Here is a 25,582-nt window from a genome sequence, read left to right on the forward strand (position 1 = left end):
AATCTGACATTTCTAGGAATTATCATATTGCATCTGTCCATCTTTGGTTTTGAACTCAAGTATTCTTCCATAGTCTATTCTTTCTTCAACACTGTAAATTCCATTTTCAATTCTAACACATTGGAGCTGATGCTTAAGCATGAAGTCCCATAGTTTTTGGCAGGAGAGCCAAAAAAGAAACTGCTCAATCCATTCAGTGCAATGATTGTGGTTTTCAAAATATTTTCACAGTTTGAAAGCATCAATACCTGGCCTTTTAACACACACAAAAAAGAAAAACATCACAGTTGATTCAGAAGGTCATAAGATGATGATGGTAAGAACCCTGTGATACCAATGTTTTATTGTAAGAACTTCAAGTAATCCTAAAATTGTTTCTCAGTATGGTATATTTGCATTGGACCTGACACTAAAGTATTAACAAATGGCCTCCACATGCAGCTATTCATAACTCACATAACCAAAGACAGAAATGCAGTTATTGTTCCAGAACTCACAGTGAGAATAAATGTGGTATGAAAGCAGCAAATTACCTTCCGAGAATTCCACATGGCATGATGGTTGGCCAGATTCATGAATTTGTACACCAGGTCTGGTTGATTGAGATCACTAGCCAGTGAACAAAGCTCCTTGTAGGTAGAAAGGCCTTGACTTTGGAAAACAGAAGGGAAATCAGTGTCAATAGTTTTAGCTACACAAATGCCATAATACCTAAAACTATAGTCAAACCACAGCCTAAAGCAGACAGAGAGAAGTGAATACACTATCTGAACCAGAAAAAAGATAGCTATGGTAACTTAGAGAATAAGAAGGAAGAAAAAACTCAATAAGCAGATTTATAAGCAAGGAAATACCACTTCACCACTGACTGTGTTTGTCATTGAAACTGTCAGGAAACTTACCCATCTGGAGTTTTGCTCAAGCCACCCTGAAACACCACGGTTTCTCCAGTCATCTCATGCTTAGCTCTGCTGGAAGAGAGGTCCAGTATTAGCTTTACCAAACCCTACCCCTGAATGCACTGCATGCTACAGAAGAAAACTAATTTGTTTTGCTTTATTAACTAAGTAACTTCCCGTTTTTTCAGTTCCAATCCCACAAATAACATACAGGTGTGCAAAGCCACACACACTGCAAGGAAACTCATGAATGTGTATCATGTTATGTGAAGGAGTTGCTGCAGAAAGTGAGGGTTTTGCTGTACAGCCAGAAGGCAAAATGTCAAATCAGTGAATGATGGGGTTTTACTTCTGTCCATACACAAGCCACCTGTGTATCACCACTGGATCCCCACACACCCAGCCTATCTTTTTGCCATTCACAGTGGCCACAGCCACATCAGGTTAGACAGAGTGGGCTGTTAAACAGCATTTCCAGCACTGCACAACACAATTACTTGCCAGAAGTCCTGTAAGACCAGCATTTTTTGCACTAAATCTGACAAGTGACCATTAATACCACTTCCTCAGGAAAAGGTACATTTCAGGCACAGGCATGTCCCTACTTCTGCAGCATTGACCTGATACAAAGTTGCTGCAAGAGGTCCTTCATTGTCCTTTGCAATTATACAATGCAGCAAGTAGAAAATCTAACCAAATCCCAACTGATCTTAACAGTCTGCATCAGGACTGAATCATGATTTTGAAGCATTCTTGAATGTAACAAAAACAGACTAACTCCAGACTAATTAAGCTGAATTAAGAAACATCCCAGTTTGACCCACTGGCAATGTAAGGATATGATTGGCTTGCCCTTGGCCACAGAATATAACTTGCCACACACGAAAGAGACACATTTTTGCTCCCACCAGAAACACACTCTCCCTGTGTTCTGAGCTCATGGTACCTTTTCCCAGTCATAAGGGTATCCACAAGTGTGGTGACTAACTCCTGCTGATCCTGTTCACTTCCTAGTTCATATATCAGCCCAAGACCTTTTGAAGCAACATCTTGACTAAGCTCTGCAAGAGATTTGACAAATTAAGATTAAAAATAAGGACAGAATTAACACAAAAACTTAAAAACAAGATTCAAGCAAAATCATGGCCTAGCAAATGAAGGTCTGTACTGCAGTTCACAGCTCTCCATTTTGGAGCAGGTTTAGTTTAGTAAGACACAAGCTTTCTAGCCTGAAGCAGCAATTTGTTCTGAAGACATTCTCCCCACCAGATTACATGACATCTTCATGTTAATACTGTCACTGCAGCTGTTGAAATAGCAGAGAGAGTTCTAAGAGCTGTAAGTATTCTGACACACTGCTGGCCTCTGAAGTTCAGGGAAGCTAATGGCAATACTGTCTTCAACTTCAGTGAGCTCTGTATAGGCTGCTGGATGCCATCCTTACCACTAGCTACCATGGGTAGGATCTATAAGCCAAAACCTGCTGCCAAGAGGGCTAAGCACTCCTGGCCACGCAGAACTCTGTGATATGCATCCTGCTGCCCAAAGCAGAACACAAGTAGCACCACTGAACAGATTCTTTTATTACAGCCTGTAGGGGCAACTACAGAAAAAGATTTGTGGTTGGTTAACAAAGCACAGAAAAACCCTGTGCTGCTTGTCTACATGAGGTGCCTAGAAAATAAATCATTCCTATTACATCAGGAATGGGAAGTTTCTACAGTTACCTTCTAATGCTGACTGACAGAGAGGGTGTAGGTGACTTTCTGCCTGTTAAAAGATTTCCTTCATTCTGGTAAAAGTTCATCAAAAGACAGAACTCTTATGATTTCATAGTACTTACCATCACTATCTGACAGAATTGAAACAAATGCACTTTGAATATCCTTGAGATGAGACTGTAAAATGAAAAAAAAAGGACATTATTTCCATCCAGGTTTTGGACCCTTTATCCCCTGGTCTCAAGTTCCTAACAGTTAACAGACGCTACTGTGTCAATGCAGTCAGCAGATGGAGCTACAGCTATGATAAGAAGTGCCCAGACAAACAGACAAACACACCATGCTATTAGTAAGCCATGTATTTTATTTTCTCTGTTTAATACATGGCAGTCACGTGTCATAAATATGGCCTGCAGCCCTCGTGCAAGGATGTCTTTCTGTCATCCTCAAAATAGTAGATTTTGCCACCTCCCACCAGACCCATTGTTCAGAGGAGTGTAATAATCCACAGCAAGGTTTGAGATTAACATCTTAGATTTGCAAAGCACCTATTGTCCCAAAGGTTTTTATCATTACCTGGAGAGCACAAAATGGTTATGTGGTTCCATCACAGTCTATAGTATCTCTACGCTGGGACATGATATTTTGGTTGGAAATGCTTTATTAAGTCCTTGTACAGGACTTTTCACAATCTCTCATTATAAACGAGCACCCTTAATGTAAGATTTTTATCAAACTGCACCAAAAATACACTGAGCATAGAGCACATCATAATAATTCTAGGTTCCAAAGCTGTGATAAACTCTGTGAAACAAATGAGTTCAGGAATTCCATCTAGCTCTATCCCTTCTTCCCCTCTTATATCTCCTTTCAAGATTTTCCAAATATAAATCCTAAAAACTATGAAGACACCAACCTCTTCTACCCAAGAGATGTACTACTTCATCCTAAAACAGCTTTTCACACTAAGCTCACTCTGGTTTAATAACAAGTCAGATGTTTAGAAAGGTGCTTAACAGCCTCATTGATCTGCCAGTTAGTATGCTCCCCAAGTAGCAAAAGATGTCTCAAAAAAGCCTCAATATGACCTGCAGCATCAGTGGAGGAAAAGAGGCTATGAAAATGAAGGGAAAGGAAGGGACAGACAGTAGGTGAGAAGCAAAAATAGGGGCAAGGAGCCATTGTTAAGAAAGGGCGTATTTCTTACCTTAATTGCTTTATGTGTGCTGAGTTTTTTCACCATTGACAGAAGCCAGATGCAAGCTGCCTGCCTAACATGTGGGTTGGGGCTGATAATGTGCTTGTTCAAAATAAGGTCGAGGACCCAGGGAACCACATCATTCACTTTCAAATCTACATGACAGCAAGAAAGAAAGGAGGAGGGGGGGAGCCTTGAGAATCAGCCACACCCATTTTTAATTTAAATATAATGTGCATGGGCAATGTAAAACCTAATCAGTGAAGAGTACTTAGGTGACAACTTAACCTCTGCTTATTAAGGAAAAGCTTTTAGTGGAGTCACTGGGAAAGCATTTCTCCTCTAAATAGAGGAGATATTTCTTCTCTAAATAGAGTCCTCAGTTCCTTCATGAAAGCATTTCAGAGCCTAAGAAGAGGTACCAATTATCTAGTGCAAAACTCAGAGCAGTACTTTCTTTTTTGTTAGGACTCCCACATTCTGCATATGCTTCACTTTGCATACACTTAAGATCTAAGACCACTCTCAACATACTAAAAAAACTTGTTTGCAGGTCTGAGGCTGATATTTACAGCTGCCTGTTTCAAAGACAGTATTTTGTCATGCCTGTTACTTCAATGGGTACAGAATATTTGTGAAATAAAATTTCTGCACTTAGAGCATGTAAATGTCACTTAATTGTATCAATCCAGGTTGTTGGAAAGAGACTTCCATTTAATTCTTTAACCCTATTTCCCAGTATTTTAGGACAGTTGCATACGCTAAATCTCAAACTCACACGGCATGGCAAACCAAAATGAAAAAAACAGAACAAATGCAATGCTAAATGACAACGAGTTAAGATCTCATCAGAAGCTCTTTAAACGACATGAAGTAAAGTCTTTTATCCTCTGAGCAGATGGACATCAAGACACCAAGAGATGTGGAACCTGTATACAATTCAGCCTTGCAGAACATCAAGCTATGCATTAATAAATATAGAATGTCTCTTACTGGTACTGTTATAAATTAAAACACCACAGAAATAAAGTTACGAAGCCTGGTGTTGGTCCAGAACTGTAAGATTTTATGTTCCTCAGCCCACCCACTGTACGAAGAAAGCCTACCTGAAGGAGGTGTATATTCCTCCTCTGTGACTGTCCATGCATCACGTGCAGCCACTGAGCTGGTTCCTACAGCAGCACTGGTAATAGCTTCACCAACAGTGAACTGCAGCTCTATTTGTTTGGCCTGAAAAACACAATGGAGCCTCACTGACAGTACTAGCTAAAGCCACACCAAAACCTTTGGCACTTACTCTACAAACCTACAGGCTCTCTCCCAGGCCCAGCTCTCAGAACTGATTTGATCACTCTTTTGATAAACCTCTGGGACTAAATGGCAGCTCAGACTCACTGAAATTGGCAGAAACTAAGGCAATGTCAAACTCTCCAAATAAAATCATAAAAACTAAAATTTCCACACTTATATTTAAAGTGTGCCGCATACATTTGCTAGTCTCTGCAAAAGTTCAGCTTAGAGAACAGAAAGAACTGGAGGGACAGGATGAAAATAAAATAAAGAACAAGATTGCCAGTCATTAATGAAAATAACTGTGTTGCTGTTACAGTATGCAGTAGCAAAAGATTTTCCTGCAATTATGAAGGAGAAATCCTGCAAAATTGCGAAGTTGAGCATTTCTAGGAGATGAACAAACTTATTTTCACATTAAAATAATTAGGACAATACTTTGCTTTGTTTCTCTGTCCTCTTTTCTCTATTCTCTAAGCCCTCAGGAACAGAATGTAAAGAGCTTTGCTACTTTTTAGTCATTATTTATGACGTATCTTGAGTCATAAGAACCAATTTCCATAACTGCTGAGTACCCTCTTTATTTTCTGAAAGCATAAAATACTCAGGCACTTGAATAAGTAAACCTTTAGCTTCCTGCAATCTAAGATATGTTTTTTTTTCCCAAGTACCCATTTTCTGAAAGAAGCTGTAATATCCCTAAGCAGTTACAGAAGATAAATACAGCACTTAGAAAATCATTTTATGTTTGTCTACACAATGTTCTTACTATTCTCACTTGTTTGATCCTTGACTATTTAATTTTGCTTTTAGGCATACTGCAGTATGCATAGCAGGCTCTGAAGAGCTGTGGAAGAATACAGTGTACTACACTGATGCATTTAAACTGACAAAAGATACATATATTCCTATAATCAAAGCTTCTAACTCAAGTGAGGAACATGAGCTGATGTAGTTCAGATGAAAAAGAAGGTGTATTTGTATTATCTACCTTTAGGGTACTTCTGAAGGCCAAAGTACAGACTTGTGGCTTCATTACTACAAGTTCTTAAGATTTTACTCATACAGATGAATACACAGTCCTCCTGAACAGGAACACATACTTGTCTCAGGAAGTGGGGCAGAGATCTCAACGGGTAAATTTTTAAACTGTAGCATAAAACATTTTTCAATCCTCAAATTTACCTATGCACCCTATTTCAAGACAGTTTTAAAAAACCCAGAGGCACTATTCAAAAATGCAGCTGTCCTTGTAAAATTTACTCTAGAAATATAAAAAACATCGAAACAGAAATACCCACAGCAGTATAAAGAAAAATTTATTGATCATGCCTCACCTCCACAGAATCCATTAAACCCTGCAACAGTAGCTTCTGGTGGGGAAAATCTTCATCTCCCACTGGGAAGTAACCTAATGTTTGTATTGCTCGTTCCTTCATCTTAAATACAAACATAAAAACAACACCATCACATAACTTTCCTGTAAGTCTAGAAGCTACACTTTAAACCCACTCATTCTTGCCCTTGCTTAAGTTTCACTTACGGTATCAGGTGTTGGACATTTAAGTAACTTATTGGATCAATCAGTGTACCTCTCTTCCACAACAATGATCAAAACAAGTGTCTTGTTACCTTGGAGAATTGTTTCCAGGTAGAAGAAAATACTCAAAACTTTCTCTAATTAAATTATGGCCATTCATAGTTTTCATCCCTTAAGCTTCTACTTATGACTACAGAAAGCAAAATTCATCAACTGCCAGACAACACTGAAAAAACCCTTAGCCTGATTCTGAGTCACTAAAGCAAATGATTAGTCTAATTCCATTAAAAACCAAGGCTGAGTTTGACAGGTAATACAGAAACCTGGGGACACAGCATTCTGGAAATTAACAAGAATCATAGTAACAGCACAGAATCTTGCCTTATTTGTTTCCTTGCTGGAAGGGATTCGGGCCAATAAGCTTTCAACAAGCTGCAATTTTGTAAATCCTGTTCCTTCGCTGGGGATTGGCAAGGGGCCATTCCTTCCTATCTCCCCAAGAGCAGTACAAGCAGCCACCACAAGGAAGGGAGAGGAGCTGTCCAGAAAAGAACCTACAGCAACAAAGTAAAACATGGCTTGGATTTTGTAGTATTTAGGTGAGAAGGCAGGCACCTATATTTCATGAAAGCAGAGAGCAAAGGGTTTATGTCCTCTACAGCTGGTAGAAAGCATTTGCTAGAAAAACAAAGTGAAAGGAGACACTCAGAAGATTCTAAGCAGGTCTACATGCTGAGAGGCCACCTAATTCTTGTTGAAAAAGGTTATGTCCATGCATCTAATCAGATGACATTTTTACAGGCTGTAAATTCTATCACAGAAAGTAAACTCAAGTTTACAGTATCTATGTGGTGAATATGTTAGAAAAGTCCTAAGTCTGGGGTGGTTAAAAAACAACTGTTAACATGCAGCAAAGTCTTAGGAAGGAAGTTACCTATTGTCTCTGTCGTTGACTTTATCAGCTGTTCTTGTTCAGGCATGACTGCAGTGTTTGGCTGTTCTATCTCATGGAGTTCCATTGTCCGGATTTTCCCTTTGGCCAAGTACCTTCCTACTGTAAATCCCAAAGCCAACAAGGATCCATGTTGGACCTCCGGGCTCTACAGACAACACCAACAGTGCAGAAAATCTCATTTTCAAAGCAAGTAACACTTACAAAGCACTGATTTAAAAACAGATATGGACAAGCCAGATGAGAAGGCAACCAGAAAAATGCAGAGTTTCAACACATAACGCAAGAAAGAAGAGTTTGATATTGCTAATGCTCTCTTATGGATGAAGTTTAAGATAAACTAATAAAATTTATAAGAGGTTGAGGAGGACATATCAAAAAATTTCACCAGCACTCATACTGATAAAGTCTACCCCCAACTAGATAGGCAAAAAATTTTTTAAAAAAAATCCAGCTCCTCTCATTTGTAAGTACAGACTTAAAAGGATTAACTAAGATAAAACTACACCATCTCTGCTTAAAAACTGGGTACACTACAATTAGGGAAACAAAAGGTACTCCTTTGTAAAAAAAGGAGAGTTACTTTAGATTTGCACTTCTAGAAATGAGATACGCTTCACTGAACGCAATGGCTTTACTCAGTTCAGGAGGCCACACACTGTGAAAACTAATTACTACCATTAAGTGCCAAGAACATTAATTTGTCCAATGCTGATTTGGCACTGAGACTATCTAATGATGTTGCTCATTCCCACAGGTGAATACTAACAAGAAGCTTTCGTGCAGAAATAAGGCTGTAAGACTTAAATATTACCTTAGTTTAAAAAAAAAAAAAAAGGGGGGGGGGGGGCTTAAACTCTGGTGAGTTCATGTATTTCCCACAAATCTGCAAAAAGTTGCATCAGTGCAACTGTGCTGGGAGCAAAGGATCCTTAAGCAAGCTTGGCCACCAGGGACTGCTCCTTATTGTGGTTGTGCAGCAGCAAAACCAGATGAAGCTGGGACCTTCCCCTGTCTCCACTTCAGCTACCCATTTACACTGCAGTCCTCACTAAACCACTGCAGATCACCACCACCCCACAATGATTCAGCTGGTTTTGTACATTTGCAGCAAACCAGAATACGAACACAAAAATGCATGGGAACACCTTTTTTGTGTTTCACAGCAGTTCACATCCCTCTTTATGCTCAGCCAAATTCAATGCAAGGCCAGCCTTGCCTTCATGGGTGACTGGTGCAGAATGCAGCAGTGGGGCTGGGACCCATCTGTGCTGGACCCATCTTTGTGACTGCAGAAGCTGTGCCCTACATAAAACTAAGCCAATGACACAGCTTTGGCTCACAGACATAGATCTCACAGGTTCAAAATAAATCATGTTTGTTAATTATAGCATTAAGTGATTAGAAGTTCTGCCATCAGCAATTCTTGCCAGCATTTGAACCTGTTACCTGCAATGTAAAATGGTGGCCCACTAAGTCTTTCAGAGAGACTGAAATAAAAACATCTTGGGGAAATACAATGTAAAAATGCTACTACTTTCCCTCCCTTTAAGGATTCAAGACACACTAGCACAGAAACTTGCCCTAGTTGTTTTCAGGATTTATTTTTGTTTCTGCTTATAATGGCAAAATGCAGAGATAAAGGTAATGGAAGGAGGATGGAGCCGCAAGAGGAGGGAAGGAAGGCAAAACTACTCTGTAGAGAGACTGAAGGCTGCTGAGCACTCCATGTGAGGTGGGAGGGAATAAGACAGTCCCCAGCCTGCTCACACTGCTGGCAGGACAAGATCAGAGTCAGGGGGGAGCCAGGAGACTGCTGTGGCTCAGGAGAAGAAGGGAAGTAAAACATTTCATGAGTTAAACACTTTATTATTTCTGCAAGTAATAAGACCTGCAGCAACTACAGGTAGTTGCTCATGAACAGGGAACACATAAATTGTTTGAGATAGGTGTTGTGATCCATTACCACTAAACAGGACCAGGAACACTTAGCTGGCTAAACCTGGTCAAGTATTTGCTGGTGCTGGCTTTGCTTGAGAAATGCCTCCAGGAAAACCACCTAGTGACCTTACCAACAGTTTCAGGGATTAACTTATTCGGAGATCTGCTGCACTCAACTACAACAAAAATCCCTTCTCATCATCCAGCTGGAATACAGATAGTAAATTTTACACTCAGATTAGGCTCATACATCCTGAACTCACTATAAGATTCAAATTTCCTTGAATTTCAGGGGAAACATGAGAAAAAACAGACAGTGAAGGTAGTTACATGGTTGTCTTTTGTCATCTTGATCAGCTGCTCCAAGGAGGCTTTAAGCTCATCTCCAGACATGGTAGACAGCACTACAGAATAAAACAGGGCTGCAAGTTCACGCATTTCCTCTTTGTTTGTGTTCATCAAGCTCTGTGGGAGTTTTTAAAAAGAAATACAAAATATAACAGCAGCTTCTTCTACATTCTGTTCATACAGAGCTCCAATGTTCAAGCACAGCTGTTGTGCAACTACATAAATACTACTAAAATCAGACCCCACTCTTTAAACCAACAGCCTTAACATTTAGGAAGAAACAATTCAGCAGAGCATTCATTACACACTCTGTGTTTATAAAATTACCACTAGCCACAAGCAGGCTACCCACTGGTTTTGCATTAAACACACTGATTGAATGTTTGGCTGAATTTTGTCTTCAGAGAAAAGCCTCCACATTTTTCATATTGAGCAAAAAAAAAACCCAAACAACCTAAAGACACTATTTTTCCTGATACACTGAAGGCTTACATTTCCTTTTTATTAAAGAAAGGAAAAAAACCCCAAACACCTAAAGAAGTTAAACCAGTTAAGTCCAATGGTGACAAAAAAGCAAATGTCCAAGAAATCACAGGTCTTAGTGCAAATTTATCCATTTTGCATTAAAGACCTTCTATTACCTAAATCATTACACTGTTGAATTTGGGACGCCTCAATTAACTTGTTAAGCTATAATCTTACCTCAGCCATGAATATGACATATAATGCAAAATATTCTCATGAAAAATTCACACACAAAGCTTTGAATGCCTTGGGCCACCATACAGAAGGTGAAAATAAGCAGAGTAAACAAAAAAGAGATAAGATCCATCAGGTTCATGAAACCTAATGCAAACCTCATCTCAAAATTCACACCAGATCCCACAGCCAACTTAAAAGAAAACCATGCACCTGCTCCTTTCATTTGGCAAAGGGAAATCACACAAAGGATGATTTACAACAGTGCTTCTGGAACTAGATAGTATCACTGCCCCTAGAAGATTAATTTTGCAAATGTATACCAGGACAAAGAAAAAAAGTTTTTTTCTGCAAATGACGAGCAGTACAGAAAAGGAGAATGGTTTTAAGTTCCCTCCTTTGAGGCTCACACCTGCATTTAAATGAGATGTGGTAAACTGTATACAGTGCAATGCAGCACAAGAGAAATTTTTTTCAGCCAGACTCTCCTAATAAAGCAAAGGCAAGCTGCAAATCATCGATGCTTGAAGCAAAGCATAAAAAAGCAGAAAGTTGCCCAAGAAAACAATCTAGGGAAAGCAGAATTCTTTTTATTCTGTTTATTCCCAAGCAGGCTCCAGCTTCTCTGGGTTTTTTGTTTGAGGGTAACAAAAAACCCTCCAAAGAACGGGCTCAAAAACAATTAAAGATCTAATTAATATCATATTCTGAGAAGCCACTTGCATCTTCCCACTAGAGCATTACCAATTCCTTAAAAAATCTGCAGAATTTTATTCTCAGTTTTCTTGTGCTGTTTAATGGATCTTCTGATCAAGGGCGTAAACTGACTGACAACATTAACAGGATGAATGACATAGGTTACCTGGACCATGTAGAACACCAAAGATCCAAAAAATAATTTTCCCTAGCTTGCTACACATCATGATGTGTTGACTAAAAGCATAAATACAGGATTTCAAACTAAGTGCAAACTTGAAAATAATACTCTGTTCCACAATCAGAAAATGCCAGATTTTGCTAATGCCAAATCTTCTCCACCCCAAAAAATAAACCAGTTTTCATTGTACCTTTATCCAATCCATTTTGTCTACAAATCTGGTGGCTAGTTTTTCTGGATATACTGAAACGACTTCTAGAAGACAATACATGACTGGCAAACCTAAACAGCAATTAAAGAATCAGGTTATTAAGCAGCATTATACAACAATCTAACATCAGTGACACAAATAGGTTGAGAAGTATCAAGCATTTCAAATAATTCATTTGCAATTCACTAGGGATAACAAACAATACAGAATAATAAATAGGGTATTTCTCAGAAATGTCAGGGAACTAACAGAAGAAAATGTTCTGGTAGAAATTTGTTCTAAAGGCATTCAGGTGTTCTAAAGCTATGATTGTCACAGACAAACTAATAATCAGTATGAGGATGACATAGCATTCACTGGTGAGGAAGCTGTTACAGACAATGGTCTCCAAATTTTAAAGCATCATTATGACTGATATAGCAATTTTACTGTCCTGCTTTCTCCCACCCACACAGCAGAATAGAAGAGGAAATGTTAAAACTGAAGAGTATGTGTTGCAGCCCAGTTCAAAGCACTGTGTGTGACAACTGACCCTGTTAAGGGAAAACTTCTTCAAGAGGTTGTTGCAAACAGCTTCTTACCTCCAACACCAGCTAGGAGCTGCTGAAGAAGCCCAATATATATATGTACAGGGTTGGTTTCTGCACTTTTTGAAGATGAGGAGGAAGAAAATGATATATGGTTGCCAGACATGAGGTTTCTTATGTAACGTCCAATGGCTGGAGCATGATCTTGCATATCTGCCAAGCTCTGTGAGGTTGGCACCACACCTGCACTGTGAGCAAGACACATCCGCAGATACAGAACTATCTGAGAAGAGAAGAGAAGAGAAGAGAAGAGAAGAGAAGAGAAGAGAAGAGAAGAGAAGAGAAGAGAAGAGAAGAGAAGAGAAGAGAAGAGAAGAGAAGAAGACAACGAGTGTGTCAGCACTTAGAAAATCGTGGAGAAGTCAAAATTAAAGTGCAGGGAATATGCTGTATGTAGTGTAACCAAAGCAATGCAGTTTATTCTTTAATCAAATCTAGACAGAAGGGTCAGCGTGGAGACAGGAATAAACAGGAAGTGTAACAAATCTCAGGACCAGTTTTTGCAATACGCCTGAGTAAGCAGACTACAGTGCCTGCATCACTCAAAAGAACAAATCATACACACACTTATGGTTTACCATAAGCTGATGCAATTTCCTTGCAGGCAGTTCAGCCTGTATCCTATACTAATTTGGCATGCATACAAATGCAACCCAAAGCATTGCTAACTTTGCATCGTTTGCCTCTATGAATCACTGAAGCTGGGAATCTGCTATGAAAAGACCATAATGGGACTTTTGCACAGGATTGCCAATATCACCCTCTGAGAAGCCACTAGATGAGGTATGCTGCAGAAAGCAGTGAAGCAGCCCCCTTGGGAACACTCCTCCCACACCCTCTGAAAATCCTGTTCAGACTGCTGTTTAAGGACAGACAGATAAAGGATGGAGAGTTAATCCCCACTTCTGTTTATAAGAGGAATTTTAGAATGTAGGGTGACTTATGGTTACTGTTAGCTTCTTGCACTGTCCTCTAAATAAATAATGGTATAAGTATCCAAGGAAATAAATCCAGACAATTACCTCTCCAAATGTGGCAGGATTGAAAGGCAATGCTGCAGTTCCAGTCATATATTTAGCTGGAGTTTTCATTCGGTGAGAGGCCTAAACAAGAGAGTATATATATAAAGGTTGGAACAGTCAGCCCCAAGAACAGCAGAGATGTTGGAAAGGTCAACAAAATTTTGCTGATGCAACTGTGTTTATCTTCCACTTAGCAACTGAAAATGTACAACAGTTCTATAACAAGAAGGGCACAATGCACATGGTAATAGTACAGTTTAGGTGCATCTGAATTCATGAGAGGGAACGACAGGGAAGGCTAGAGGAGGACAATATTCTTTCTTCCCCTCGGGGAAAAAACAAAGCGTTTGAGATTTTAAAAATAAAATATCTCATAAACTTCCAAAGACTGAGGTGCCCCAGCTGATAAACAGCCAGGAAACCTGGAGATGGCATCTCTGCCTGGGGAGGCCACATAGCACCCAGGATTCCCAAGTACTGGAAGATGGGCATCCTTTGCTACTCCAGTCAAGTAGAGGAAGCCTCTCAAAACCTCCTACCTGCTGCAGCAAATGAGTAACTGCTTTCCATGGAAATGGAAAATACCCAAACAGAAGCTTTCAGTAATGCCCACTGCAAACACTGCAGAAAAGCACATCCTTATCCTCTAGGTGATACGCACATCAGCGCTAAGGCTGGGTTCAGCCTTGCATCAGAATAAATACACAAGGCAGCAGCACAAAGTCAACAGACCCTCAAATCTCTTAACATGCTCAGATCTGTCTTTTGCTGCACTGCAAATTAAACAACATCCAGAACCTCTAGTGAAAACCTGAATTAGAGAACCAGAAGATGACTCTCTTGATTAACAGGTTCCCATCTGTACCCAGCAGACCAGGTATTACTTTTTCACACAAGCTTTCTTGCAGAGGGAAAAAAAGATCACACTAACTCATGCAGCAAAGCCATTTCACATCTCAGCCAAGCAATGCACATGAACTTCTCAAACATCTCAAACAGTCACAGATTATTTATGATATGTGAAAATTCACACATTGAGATAACTAAGCAAAGAAATGTACATCCAGGATTTTTTACTATGACTTTAGGACATGTAAGGAAGATCTGAGAAGTACTCAAATTTATTTTTTGCAATTCACCCAAGAGTGAGGCAATCTTGCTTTTCTCAGTAGTGATTAGATTAGGCTGATCAATAATTATCTAATGACATTAAAGAGGTCCAGGAAAATTTAAAAATTAACTACAAGTGGAAAGGCATTTGACAGTGTTATGTAAAACTCAGTCTTGTTTTCTTAACTTTTTGTATCTATCTGAAGAACAAGTATTTTGGACAAAAAGCAAGTTTTTCATAAAGCTTCAAATACTTCATATACTAGAAAGTACGCCAGCAGAGTGTACAGTATTTCACAAGAAATCTCTAAGGTATAAGAGTTTCTGCTATCACAGATCTCTTTCAAAATCAGATATGCTCTGGCATTATATGCTTCTGCCATTTAAAAAAAAGTAGACTATCAGAGGAAAAAAAGTCTTCTCATTGACCCTCCATGTCTTCTTCACAGCATATACACCTAGTATAGCTACTATACACACAAGTTTGTAATTTATTTACAAGGCCATTATTTCCACAAGTGGCAATGAAAACGAATAACTAAGCCTTAAAGACAACAAACAAGACACCTTCACTTGCTACAATATTTCCTTTCCTCACCTGGAATTTTTTTGTTGCTCTTTTTATGGACAATATTATTTTTCACCTGCCGAACTAGACAGTTATCTTCCTTCAAGAACATATTTTATGAGTGAACTGTACTTGTGAAACATGTAGGATTAACACCTATGAACACCAGATTCTTTTCTCCACTCATCTTCTGCACAAACAGCATCAAGCCAGATAATCCCATTGTTAAAGGATCTGCTTCCTTGTTTCTTCTTGGATCTCTCACCAATTATTGCCAGAAGAATCTGCTAATCTTGTCTACACAATACTATGTGTGGTATTCACTGTGATGCCACCACACGTTATGTGCCTGAGCATCAGGCATGTATTTGTCTTTTATTGAGACAGAAGCACTGTACCTTGTCTTGAATGTAATGGACCATCTCAGGGAAGGAAGGCATCTGCTTCCCAGAACTCTCCTTTTCATTTTTACCAGGAAATGTCCTCAGAACCCGCTGGGCTTCTCCATGTACCTCCTCCCGCCTTCCAAAAGAAGAGATAAGAAACAGATGTTATTTGAACAGAACAAAAGACCTTTAATATGCAATAAGAAACCTTGGGAAGCTGGGGAAGATATGAAAGTTTTTAAATGAGAAGTTATTTTCTTGAAAGGAAAGAGGGGGGGGGAAGCTTGCATTAGAATTTTAAACAAATTGTTCATTTTAGAAAGGGGGAAGAAAAAGTATAGTGATGAGTAACCTCTGCAAAACAAGTCTGGATCAGCCCACTTCTGCTGCTCTTACATTATGCCACTGTTCAACCAGTTCCTGGTTCCAACATCCTTGTTCTCCTATCTCCTCTCCTCCACATCACTTCTTATATTCAAACTTCATCTGACACCTACCAGGTTAATCACTATCTGCTTAGCAGAAGATAAGCTCCTGAAACAGTGCTGACACTGCAGAAGATCAACTCCTGAAACAGTGCTGACACTGCAATAACAGAGTGGCTGTGTTGTAATTGATCTGTTTAGCTTCCCTGAGCTACACAAAAGATACATCAAAAATCAAGCAATTAAAGCAAGCTGGAAAACCCCCCACCACTTAAATTGCAGTAACAGAAAACTGTGAATTATTACTGTAATTTAATGAGTCAGTTAATCCTCAGCAGAGAGTGGCTGCTCTCACAAGAGCATACTTCTAACTCTTTACAAATACAAGCTAAAAACAGATCAGTGAAATTTGCCAGAAAAAGGTAATTTCTGTAAAGCTAACACATTTTTACTTTGCAGTTCTATTTAATCATTAACATAAAGTGCCTAAGTGACAGCAGTACTTCTGAACAAGAAAAAAAACCCAAGCCAAAGACCATAAAGGTCAGTAACAGGTTTCCACAGAATTGTCAATGCCTCTGTGTAAAGGTTAATTTCCAAATTATCATAATTGATTTCAGTGAGTGAATTTTTATGCACATAAATACATACACACACACATATATATGTATTAATATTTCATCCATATATATAGTGAATACAAATATATTTTTGTGTGTGTGTGTGCACAAAAATAACTTAAAAAGGAAAACAACTTACGGATCTCCAGCAGCCAACAGTAGTAAGTATCTGGAAGGGATGTGATCTGGAGGAAATACCGTGCTAGCAAACTTCACAGCCACTTGACGTACTTGAACTTCAGGCTTAAAGAGAAGAAACACAAGCATATGGTTGAGTTTTAGATGGATATACTAATAACCTGTACTCACCACTTGTAAAATCATCAGTCATTGTTTTGTTACTGGTACCAGCATGACTCAAAGACCTTAGACATTTTGAGACTGTTCCTGCCAACTCTTTCTATGGCAGAAAAAAAGGGAAAGAAAAGCTAGCTTCTCATTCCTACACAATTGGAGAATGAAATGTTTAATTAAATACACACACATTTTTGGGAATCAGAAATCAAGGCTATCACTAATTCTTAGACATCTGAACTACCCCACCAAGGCAATTTTGAAATGAAGAACGATAGACCTCATCTATCCATACAAAACAGACATGCACTTAGTTCTCCTAAGCCCCAGAGGTAGAAAAGAAACATAAGCTTAGGTTGGTCATTCTCTCTGCTAGGCTCAGTCTTAAAATGGTATTGCCTGGAGACCTAGATTACTCAAGCATACAGACAAAAGATTTATCAGCAAGAAAACAGTCTCCTATACACTTGCTAGTGCAACCACGGGGAATACATTTATCTCCACAGTAACCCTGAGCAGCCGAGCAAACATAAAAGGACACAAAAACCACTCAGTGAAAACCTGGGGAATTCTAAACACAAAAATTCTAAACACAAACAAGATAGTAAAATAAGACAGCAAGAGGAGCGTGGTTTCCTCTAGATTAGTGTCTCGAGGCTGGGTTCCTGGAAAGGTTACCAGGTGCCCTATAATGTTAGAAATCACCCAGCACACTGAAATCCCCACTTAGCAGTGAATGATCCTTTCTCTTTCTGTCAAACTCCTGCTTTCATAAAGCATTTCACAAGATAGTGTCTTTAAAGCATGTATTTCTCAAAGTTTCCTTAGGAGACTATGAGAATCATTCAGCACAATCACAATGGCCTTCTTTGCAAATCAGAACACAAACAGCAAACTGCAGTGTCACAGCCACTGTACCATATTAACTATATTTCACCTGAGCATATAGCCCCTCCCTTCCTCCAGACAGGCCAATAAATACAGTAAAAAAAAGAGCCATCTATTTAAAAAGTAAGAGGAAACAGGAAAACAATGAAATAGCCCTTTTCTTAACGTACTTAATTTTGACTCCACTGAAAATACCTTTATTAAATAGGAAGCTACAAGAGCTTCCATCAGGGTACGCTGGGCTCCTTCCAAGTTACTGTATGCTCCAACCATCATAGACAAGGCCTCCTGAATGGCAAGCCTAGTATCAGCATCTTCCTGCAGTAAAAATGCAAGAGTTTTCACTTTACAGTGTGAAGTGACAACAATTAAGCAAAATCAGCACAAAATATTAAGGATTTCCCAAAGCCCCGTCAGCACCCACCTTGCATAAGGCTTCAAAAAACTGCTGTACCAGTGCTATATCCTTGGTAAAGAGCTGAGGCATTCGGCTGAAACAAGATATTTTAATTCATGAAGTTCTGGGGTTTTTAAATTGAAATGCTTCACATTTCATTGGTTTTCCCTCATCCCACATTTTAACTGTCAAGCGAAACCAAGCCAGCATGGAAAGTTTGCTCTGTATTATCCATTTCCACCACAGAACAGCACACCCCCCTTAACAGGGTTTGGAAAGTGAGATATTCTACAATCACTTAGACCACCAGCATACTACTGAGTATACTACTACTTCATGCCCTCTGCTCTTTCCTTTACATTTTTAAAATTTGTTTCTAGCAATCCAGAAAGTGGAACCCTTCCTTGGATTCTGTGCCCAATTCATGAGCTCCTATCAATCACTGCTAGAGGTGCTATCAGCTATATTTCTCTTTACACCTCTAGAGATGTCACAAGAAGAATGCTTTTTTCTGCACTGTACACTCAACTGAAAAATTGGCAGGTGGCATAAAGCTTGCTGCTGATAAATTAACAGATTACTGTGGAAAAATTATTAAATACCCCATTGCTTAAATGGTGCTTCAGTTACCTGGAGAGTTTTCCAACAGCTGAATATGCCATTGACAGCAGTTTTGAATCCTTGAATGATGAAACAATAAACAAAATTCAGCAAAACCAGAAAGACATAAAGGCTTATCTTTTAAAATTAAACATTGACTTTAAATCCTGCATCCAAAGTGCTCAAACAGGACTTCATGGACAAATAATAATCCTGGAACATAGATTACTGTATCCAAGAATAAAATTCTTACATTGAACAGAGGGAGCATGCTTTTCCACAGAAACACAAAATTACAAATGGTTACAAAATGTAAATCTTCCTTCTCTTAAGGAGATTCAGCAAGTATATTGAACAGTACCAGAGGGACAGAAGCATTCCACTGGCCCTAAAATACAGCTTTACACAAAGGAATCTGTTAGCACAATGGAGAATTCAGCCCATTTATATACAGGCATATTTGCTCCTGAACACTCCTTTTTCATGCCTTTCTCAGTGCCAGAGGAGGCCCACAAATTCAAAACAAACTTGGGCCAGAAGGGCACATTCAAGAGCTCAAATGAATTATTAAAAGGATCAAAGCTGCAGAAGGGGGCATCAGCCTCTTGTAAGATACATGTAGGAGTACCATGGGAAATTCACCTTCTAAAATGGCACTGGAAAGACCTCTTTAGGACACCCTAGCATTTGTAGTTCTGTTTTTAACTCCGTTCCCATAGCAATACCACCCTGCTCAGACAGGATGGAAGGTTTAACAAGCAGCCTATACAGCTCCTTACCATAACACCTGGAGGCAAGGCCCCTGTGTGCTGCAGAGTAATAAATAACAGCAGCTAGATGCTCGACTCACTCTTTAAGACACCAACACTATTATTTCCTGAGACTTATGCTAACAGTGTCCAAGCACCTACCCATAGCTTTTAGATAAATAAAAGTTTTCCTACGTAGCCTTTTAAAGTATATGCTTCTTTTCCAACAAAGTATCTTTAAAAGATATAAAAGATAAAAAAAAAGATAGTTATCACTTTCTTTCATAAAGGTACTTGACTTTTGGTTGTATTCACATGAAGAATTATAGCTCTATAGTAAAGAATGTTCCAGCTTACCTCTTTGTATTCATTGATCAGCTTTGTAAGTCCGTTTAAAAGCATTGGGCCTAACGGCTTTATTTTACTTTCTGGACAACTGCAATTAGAGACACCAAAATGCAAAACATTATCTTTTGTATCCCTTAGAAGTATCTTGTCTCAGTGTAACTTTTCTTCATCTTTGTTAAGATAAGAAATTACAGGTTTATGTGTGCAAGCACACACACACAGATTTCAGGATTACAGAAAAATCCCTGCTTTCTATGAGTTTTTAGTACTCTTTGTCTGTCACTACCTCAGCTAGATATTTAGTAAGCAGAGCTCACTCTGAATTACTTACATGATACAAATATGATGCACAAACTGCAAGGACAGACTTCTCAGTTTTGCATTTGTGTTTGCACCAAAGAGTCCATCATAGACCACCTGGACAAAAGGAACAAAAGATCAGATCAGAGAGTCTCTGGCTTCACTTTCAGAGATTTTCTAATTCCTCTTCTTTAAAAATTGCCATCAGTAACAGTGTTTTGCTTCCCTAAGTACTGGAGGAACTGTTTTATCAAACTAGAAAAAACAGCTTAGGAACCTAACTATTACCTGAATGTTAGCTGGAAATGTTTCAGCAGCTTGCCTGGATCGCAGAAGATGAGGAACTATCTTTAATTTAACACGGGTGCTTACTGACTCTCGTTTCATTTCTGGCTTCAGAACAGATCCCTGTCAGAAACAGAATTGAAATAATACGGTGCATCTTTGGACAGCAGTACTTTTATGTTAGCTAAATGTCTGTCTGATGCAAATGAGAACACACTGGGACAGAGAAATATTAAATTACAAAAATGTTCAGTGAAAGCACAGATCAAAGGAAGTGATAGATTAAAAAAAAAATATATGTATATATTTGTATATATATGTATATATATGTGCATGTTCTCTAAAGAAAACAAGGCAACTAAAATTACAGCTTCAGAAATTAAGCAGGTATGGTGCTCTGAAGGCAAATCTTACCTCCTTGGTTTTCAGTGGTATATCCCCAAGATACACTTTATACATTTTGTTGATGATAGCAGGGTTGTTCCAGTCAACTAAACTAAAGAAAATAACATATTGGTTATACACATGCTATGTTCCCAGCCCTTGATTACTTTTTAAAGTAACATATTTCCAGAGTTTTAACAGTTCTAGATCTAATTATCCACACAATTTATAACCACAAAGAGCATGATCACAAATTTGACCTCCACATTCTGATAAGATAATCCCAAATAATTTGCAAGAAACCTACATGTTCCCTTCTCTCCCACTGAAACAAGGTATATAAACAGTTTTAATACAATATGGTCATCTCCTAACAATTTTTTCCACATTATTCAGTCTCAGTGCTCTGATGCTTCACTAGAAAAGAGGTTGTTTTTAATTCTAGGACTACATAATCTTGTTCTCTCAACAAACCCTCTGTCTGCTCACAATAACAATCTAATGTTCCCTGTTGATGAAACTATTTGGAACATCCATACATACCCAAAAGACACACCACAGAAAACAAGAAGCATGCACACCTCAAAAAAGTGAAGACAGAACCATCTCTTTCTTTCTATAAAGCAACTGATTTCTAAATGTGTGAGCTGTGAAGCAGCATTCCTTTCTCATTAGAGACATTAAACATTGCTTATTAACATGCATCGTATCCACACAAGTATTTTGCTCTCCAGCCAAATAATACCAACAAAGGGGGGAAAATGAGTAAAGCAACAAAGACTGCCTTCTTTAACCAGGCTAATCATCTCCCTTGTCATGACTAAAGCACATGAACAGACTCAAATGGAGAAGGTTTCACATTAAGTGTTCTAATCCAAGTTAAATATTTTTCTGTTTCTAGTAACACAGAAGACACCTAAATAATTCAAAGGCAGGCCTCACTTGCTCCGAATCTCCTACATGAACCAGCAAACCTTGCACAATCAATGATTCAGCAAATAGTACCAACTGCAATTAATCTGTCCTCTTGATGGGTTAAAGACAGAAGCATTGTCTTTAGACAATGAAAGGTGGACTACAGACAAGCAAAAGCTTTAATAAGGCAGAAAACAGTGTCTGTCAAACTTCCTGGACTATGGTCCACTTCACAATTGTGGTCTCTTTACTGACCTAACATAACAAATTAAATGAAAGTATACTTTTCTGGGAAAGACAATACAGATAACAGCTGTTAATCACTTACTAAAAGGGCAATAAAAACAAGGAGTAACAAAATGGCTCAAAAATAGTACCTAAGATGGCTTTAAAATGGACAGCTAAAGCTGTCAGCTTTGGAGCCAAGTCATGTTACCAGCTACAGGACTGAGCCACACCATTCACAGCACCATGTGAATACAGATATGTAGAGGACTGCAGCCTTCCTTCTTTGAGAGCACAGTCTCTCTGAAACACTACACTAATTGCTGATAGCTTTGTCAGGAACATTAACAGCATGTCTTCCAAATATCCAAACTTGTACCTTTGTTTGCTCTTTAGTTCGAGGTCTGCTGCGGTGGCAACACTGTGCCTTGTATCACTGGAGGCTACAACCAGGTGTATAACAGCTTCAAGTTCTGGCACTTGCTCAGCTTCAATGAACTTCACTATCCCCAGCTTACACTGTCCAACAGTGGAAAATGTAAAGGCAGTGTTACTGACAAGAAAACATAATTCACAATAACTGTAGCAGTTCAGATGTCAGAAATGATGGCTTCTGCTTGCTAAGAAGTCCCCATGCTCTACATCACTTCAGCAGCACCTTCCTCTTGCCTCCTGTCAAAGCAGTCACTTGCAGCACAGTATCAGCATTACAATTAGGGATAGTCTTCCACTTCTCTGCTAAAAAGGGACAATTCATCAACATAAGAGTTCTGCAACCTTAATATCTTTAGGAAGAAAACACAAAAGAACAGGCTGCAGTTGTGGTTACTTCCTAACTGGTCTGGAGATCCGCTGGCACCTACCACCCCATCTCATGGTTGCAAAGTCCCTAAATAAATTCTCAAGGCAAGATCTGGTCAGAATTAGTTACACATTTTCCCTCTGGCCTTCCCTTTGTTTGTAGCTGTCCCTGTTACAATCCTCAATTCATTAAGAACCAGCCCCAAAACAACAAGCACCTGTTCCAGAAGTTCTGGCGTCCACGGGCTATCTCCAATTACCCTTTTGGCTGCATAAAAGCTCATCCCTGGAGGTGGCTGGGGGATTCCAGGACCTCCCACACTACTTGATGAAGAGCCCTGGGCTGAGGGCATGTTTTGTCGACTCTGAGATTCATTCAATACAAACCTAAGCAGGTGGAAAAGAAGCTTTGTTAGAGGCTTTACCAATTCACACTGCAGATGAATTCAGACCTGGAACAGAATAATAAACACACCATGTCCAGATTCACATATTCATCTTTAATTAATTCCATGCCATAAGAGAGAATTTTACCCAGTTGAGACTCAGCTGCCAGTTATTCCAGCATATTCTGCAAGAGGCACAGCACTCATTATAACAGTCTCTAAAAGCTATCTCCAGCTACTAACCAGAAAGGACAATCACTTTTGTATTAGAAGTGAATACTCAGACAGTGCTGTGTTTGAGAAATTTTTTGAATAATTTGTACTACAAGCACTTTAAAAACACTTGTATGATTTCTATGTAAAACACAAACGTAACATGGAAAATTCTGAAGCATATGTGGCACGATGAAGTGGTGGGAAACTGTCCTTGATGTAAAAATAAATAAATATATAAAAAAGAAGGATAGTGTCTTGGAAAATTGCAGGTTTAGTGTCAGGCAGGGAAGGGAAGAAAACAACATAAAGGTTTTGGAAAAAAATCATCTTAGTCTTCTAGGAGACTGGACAAACTAGCTGCTCTGTGACCAGCTCCAACCTCACAAAATCCAGTCCACCTGTCCCTGTATCCTTGAAAGCTGGTCAACACCTAAAGGCATCAAAACTGTCGTGCAGAGACCAGCAAAAATTATTTTGCTCTGGACTGCCATAACCTGTTCTGCATTCAGCACACAGGCAACAAAAGGAAGCGAAATGTCTCAATAATAAAAATAAACATTAATCTAAAATCTCATTTCTTAAAAACTTGAAGCACTTCAACTTGATGATGAGTTTCAAGTCCTACAGTCCAGCTCTCCGGCAGTTTTATTGCAGACTAGCAAGGCTAATTCACAACTGGGTAATGATGGAGCAAGTTCTACAAAGGATAAATTAACTGTGCACAGCTGCCAATGGTCTCACCCCGGGGTCCAATATTTTAAGAGACGGAGACATCCAGAGCCACAGGCTAGCTAAAGATCCTCTCTGAGCACCTTCGGAATGAAAATGCAAACTTCACTCCTACCCTTGTGGTCTCTCTGCGTATTTAAAAATTGTCATGCTTGGTCAAAATACAACAGCATGGAAGTAAGTGAAGTCTCATTACAAAGTTCAAGGACTTAATATATTGAAGCTACAGCCACATCAATGTGGGGGTTGCAGCTAAAAGCACAAATCTGGGCCAACTGAAGTGTGAGCTGTGCACAGAGGAACAGGCTATGCATTTTCAAATATAAGCTGTGAGATTCTACACACTCAAATTGTAAGGAAGTGGTCCCTTAGACTTATGATGTTTCCAGCAGAGGTACATGGAGAAACAACACATGCTCACTATTATAGAAGTCATTCCTTAACATTAATCCACTTGGGTAAGTAGGAGTTAGATACTCAAAAAAACCCTATGGGAATCAAGTAACTGTCAGGAGGAAGCAATGTCTTCTACTGTTAAAATTATTCCTGTTTTATTTCAAAGCAAAAGATTCCCTAACAATACAAAGACAACAAAAAAAAGTTATTAGAAAATAAATTTTGAGAATATATTGATTTCAGACACTGGAAGATTCCTTACAAGCAGTGATCAGGAAATTCAAGTTGCTCTGTAAATCATTCTTGCTCTCACAAACACTGCTCACATGAAGACCCTCAATTACAGTTACAACATTTTTCATCAGAAGACAGATTAAAGACAAATATTGTTATTAAAGGTTCAATTCTGGAAAACACAATTTTTCAGAGATTAAATTTGCTTATGACCTTGGAAGAATAAGCCTCAAATATCAACTACACAAAGACGAGCACATATTTTGATCTGGCTTCTGTTTTAAGGGCTTGGTTATTTAACAGACAGCTCACATGTTTCATAGCTTCACTTTGATTCCAAAAGAGGTCAAGGGCAAAATAACATAACACCTAATTAAGTAGAAAAAAGACATTTTGTTAAACAAGCAATATGATAATCCTGCTCTTAAAATTAGGACCCTGCTTTGGATCTTGTAGAAATATGTAACTGGCTTCATTTGAGCTGGGAAATAACATCATTATTTTAAATTAGTTTGCAAGGGTGCAGTTTGGTGTCAGACATAAAGAACACATCAATGTTAGAGCAGACTGGCTTTAACTAGTACTTACCCATAAGGCATAAGAAGAACATCCAACATAAAGTCCAAAAGCAGCTGTACAGTCTTTGGTTTTTCAGCAAGATTAAATGGAGAAGCTGCTGCTTTCAGTGGTTCAGCAGGGTATTTCATGTGAAAAAGGGTTGGTATTAGAAGATGCATTAGGCTGAAAAACAATTATATTTACTGCAACCATTTTTTTTTTAAAAAACCACCTGTTTATTCTTAGCATTCAAGAGAGAAAACAATAAACCTCATCATTAATAGCAAAAAACATCTTAATGAAATCTTAATTGACAACCTGGTGGCCTGTATTTGCCACGTGACATACTTAAAAAAAGAATGCAGAAAATAAATTAGGATTTGTGCTTGTAATAGAATGCATACATCTGCATTCATGCGTGCACACATATCTGGAGACAAAAAGTCACTGCCTCTGTACAGGCTTTTAATGTTTCATAATTAT

General features: G+C 38.8%; 1 protein-coding gene across 5 annotated transcripts in view; it reads right to left on the reverse strand.

Moving 5' to 3' along the window:
• Positions 1 to 25,582, reverse strand: part of ECPAS (Ecm29 proteasome adaptor and scaffold) — a 63,752-nt gene that overhangs the window by 19,799 nt on the left and 18,371 nt on the right. For 2 of the 5 annotated variants that reach the window (XM_030467745.1, XM_030467747.1), the window contains exons 5-29: positions 25,130 to 25,282; positions 22,799 to 22,967; positions 22,159 to 22,298; positions 20,670 to 20,751; positions 20,259 to 20,378; positions 20,002 to 20,087; positions 19,680 to 19,758; positions 18,604 to 18,653; positions 18,001 to 18,067; positions 17,772 to 17,894; positions 16,534 to 16,637; positions 15,362 to 15,485; positions 13,286 to 13,366; positions 12,258 to 12,486; positions 11,656 to 11,747; positions 9,872 to 10,006; positions 7,583 to 7,748; positions 7,030 to 7,202; positions 6,446 to 6,547; positions 4,925 to 5,048; positions 3,828 to 3,973; positions 2,743 to 2,797; positions 1,846 to 1,960; positions 903 to 971; positions 534 to 651 (exon numbers count right to left, since the gene is read on the reverse strand). In XM_030467745.1, coding sequence (XP_030323605.1) covers positions 534 to 651; positions 903 to 971; positions 1,846 to 1,960; positions 2,743 to 2,797; positions 3,828 to 3,973; positions 4,925 to 5,048; positions 6,446 to 6,547; positions 7,030 to 7,202; positions 7,583 to 7,748; positions 9,872 to 10,006; positions 11,656 to 11,747; positions 12,258 to 12,486; positions 13,286 to 13,366; positions 15,362 to 15,485; positions 16,534 to 16,637; positions 17,772 to 17,894; positions 18,001 to 18,067; positions 18,604 to 18,653; positions 19,680 to 19,758; positions 20,002 to 20,087; positions 20,259 to 20,378; positions 20,670 to 20,751; positions 22,159 to 22,298; positions 22,799 to 22,967; positions 25,130 to 25,282 — 2,902 coding nt within the window. The remainder of the gene's footprint in view (positions 1 to 533; positions 652 to 902; positions 972 to 1,845; positions 1,961 to 2,742; positions 2,798 to 3,827; positions 3,974 to 4,924; positions 5,049 to 6,445; positions 6,548 to 7,029; positions 7,203 to 7,582; positions 7,749 to 9,871; positions 10,007 to 11,655; positions 11,748 to 12,257; positions 12,487 to 13,285; positions 13,367 to 15,361; positions 15,486 to 16,533; positions 16,638 to 17,771; positions 17,895 to 18,000; positions 18,068 to 18,603; positions 18,654 to 19,679; positions 19,759 to 20,001; positions 20,088 to 20,258; positions 20,379 to 20,669; positions 20,752 to 22,158; positions 22,299 to 22,798; positions 22,968 to 25,129; positions 25,283 to 25,582) is intronic. The other 3 variants (XM_030467748.1, XM_030467746.1, XM_030467749.1) reach the window with 2 other exon arrangements.

This window comes from Calypte anna, chromosome Z (assembly GCF_003957555.1).
Source record: "Calypte anna isolate BGI_N300 chromosome Z, bCalAnn1_v1.p, whole genome shotgun sequence".
Classification (NCBI taxonomy): domain Eukaryota; kingdom Metazoa; phylum Chordata; class Aves; order Apodiformes; family Trochilidae; genus Calypte; species Calypte anna.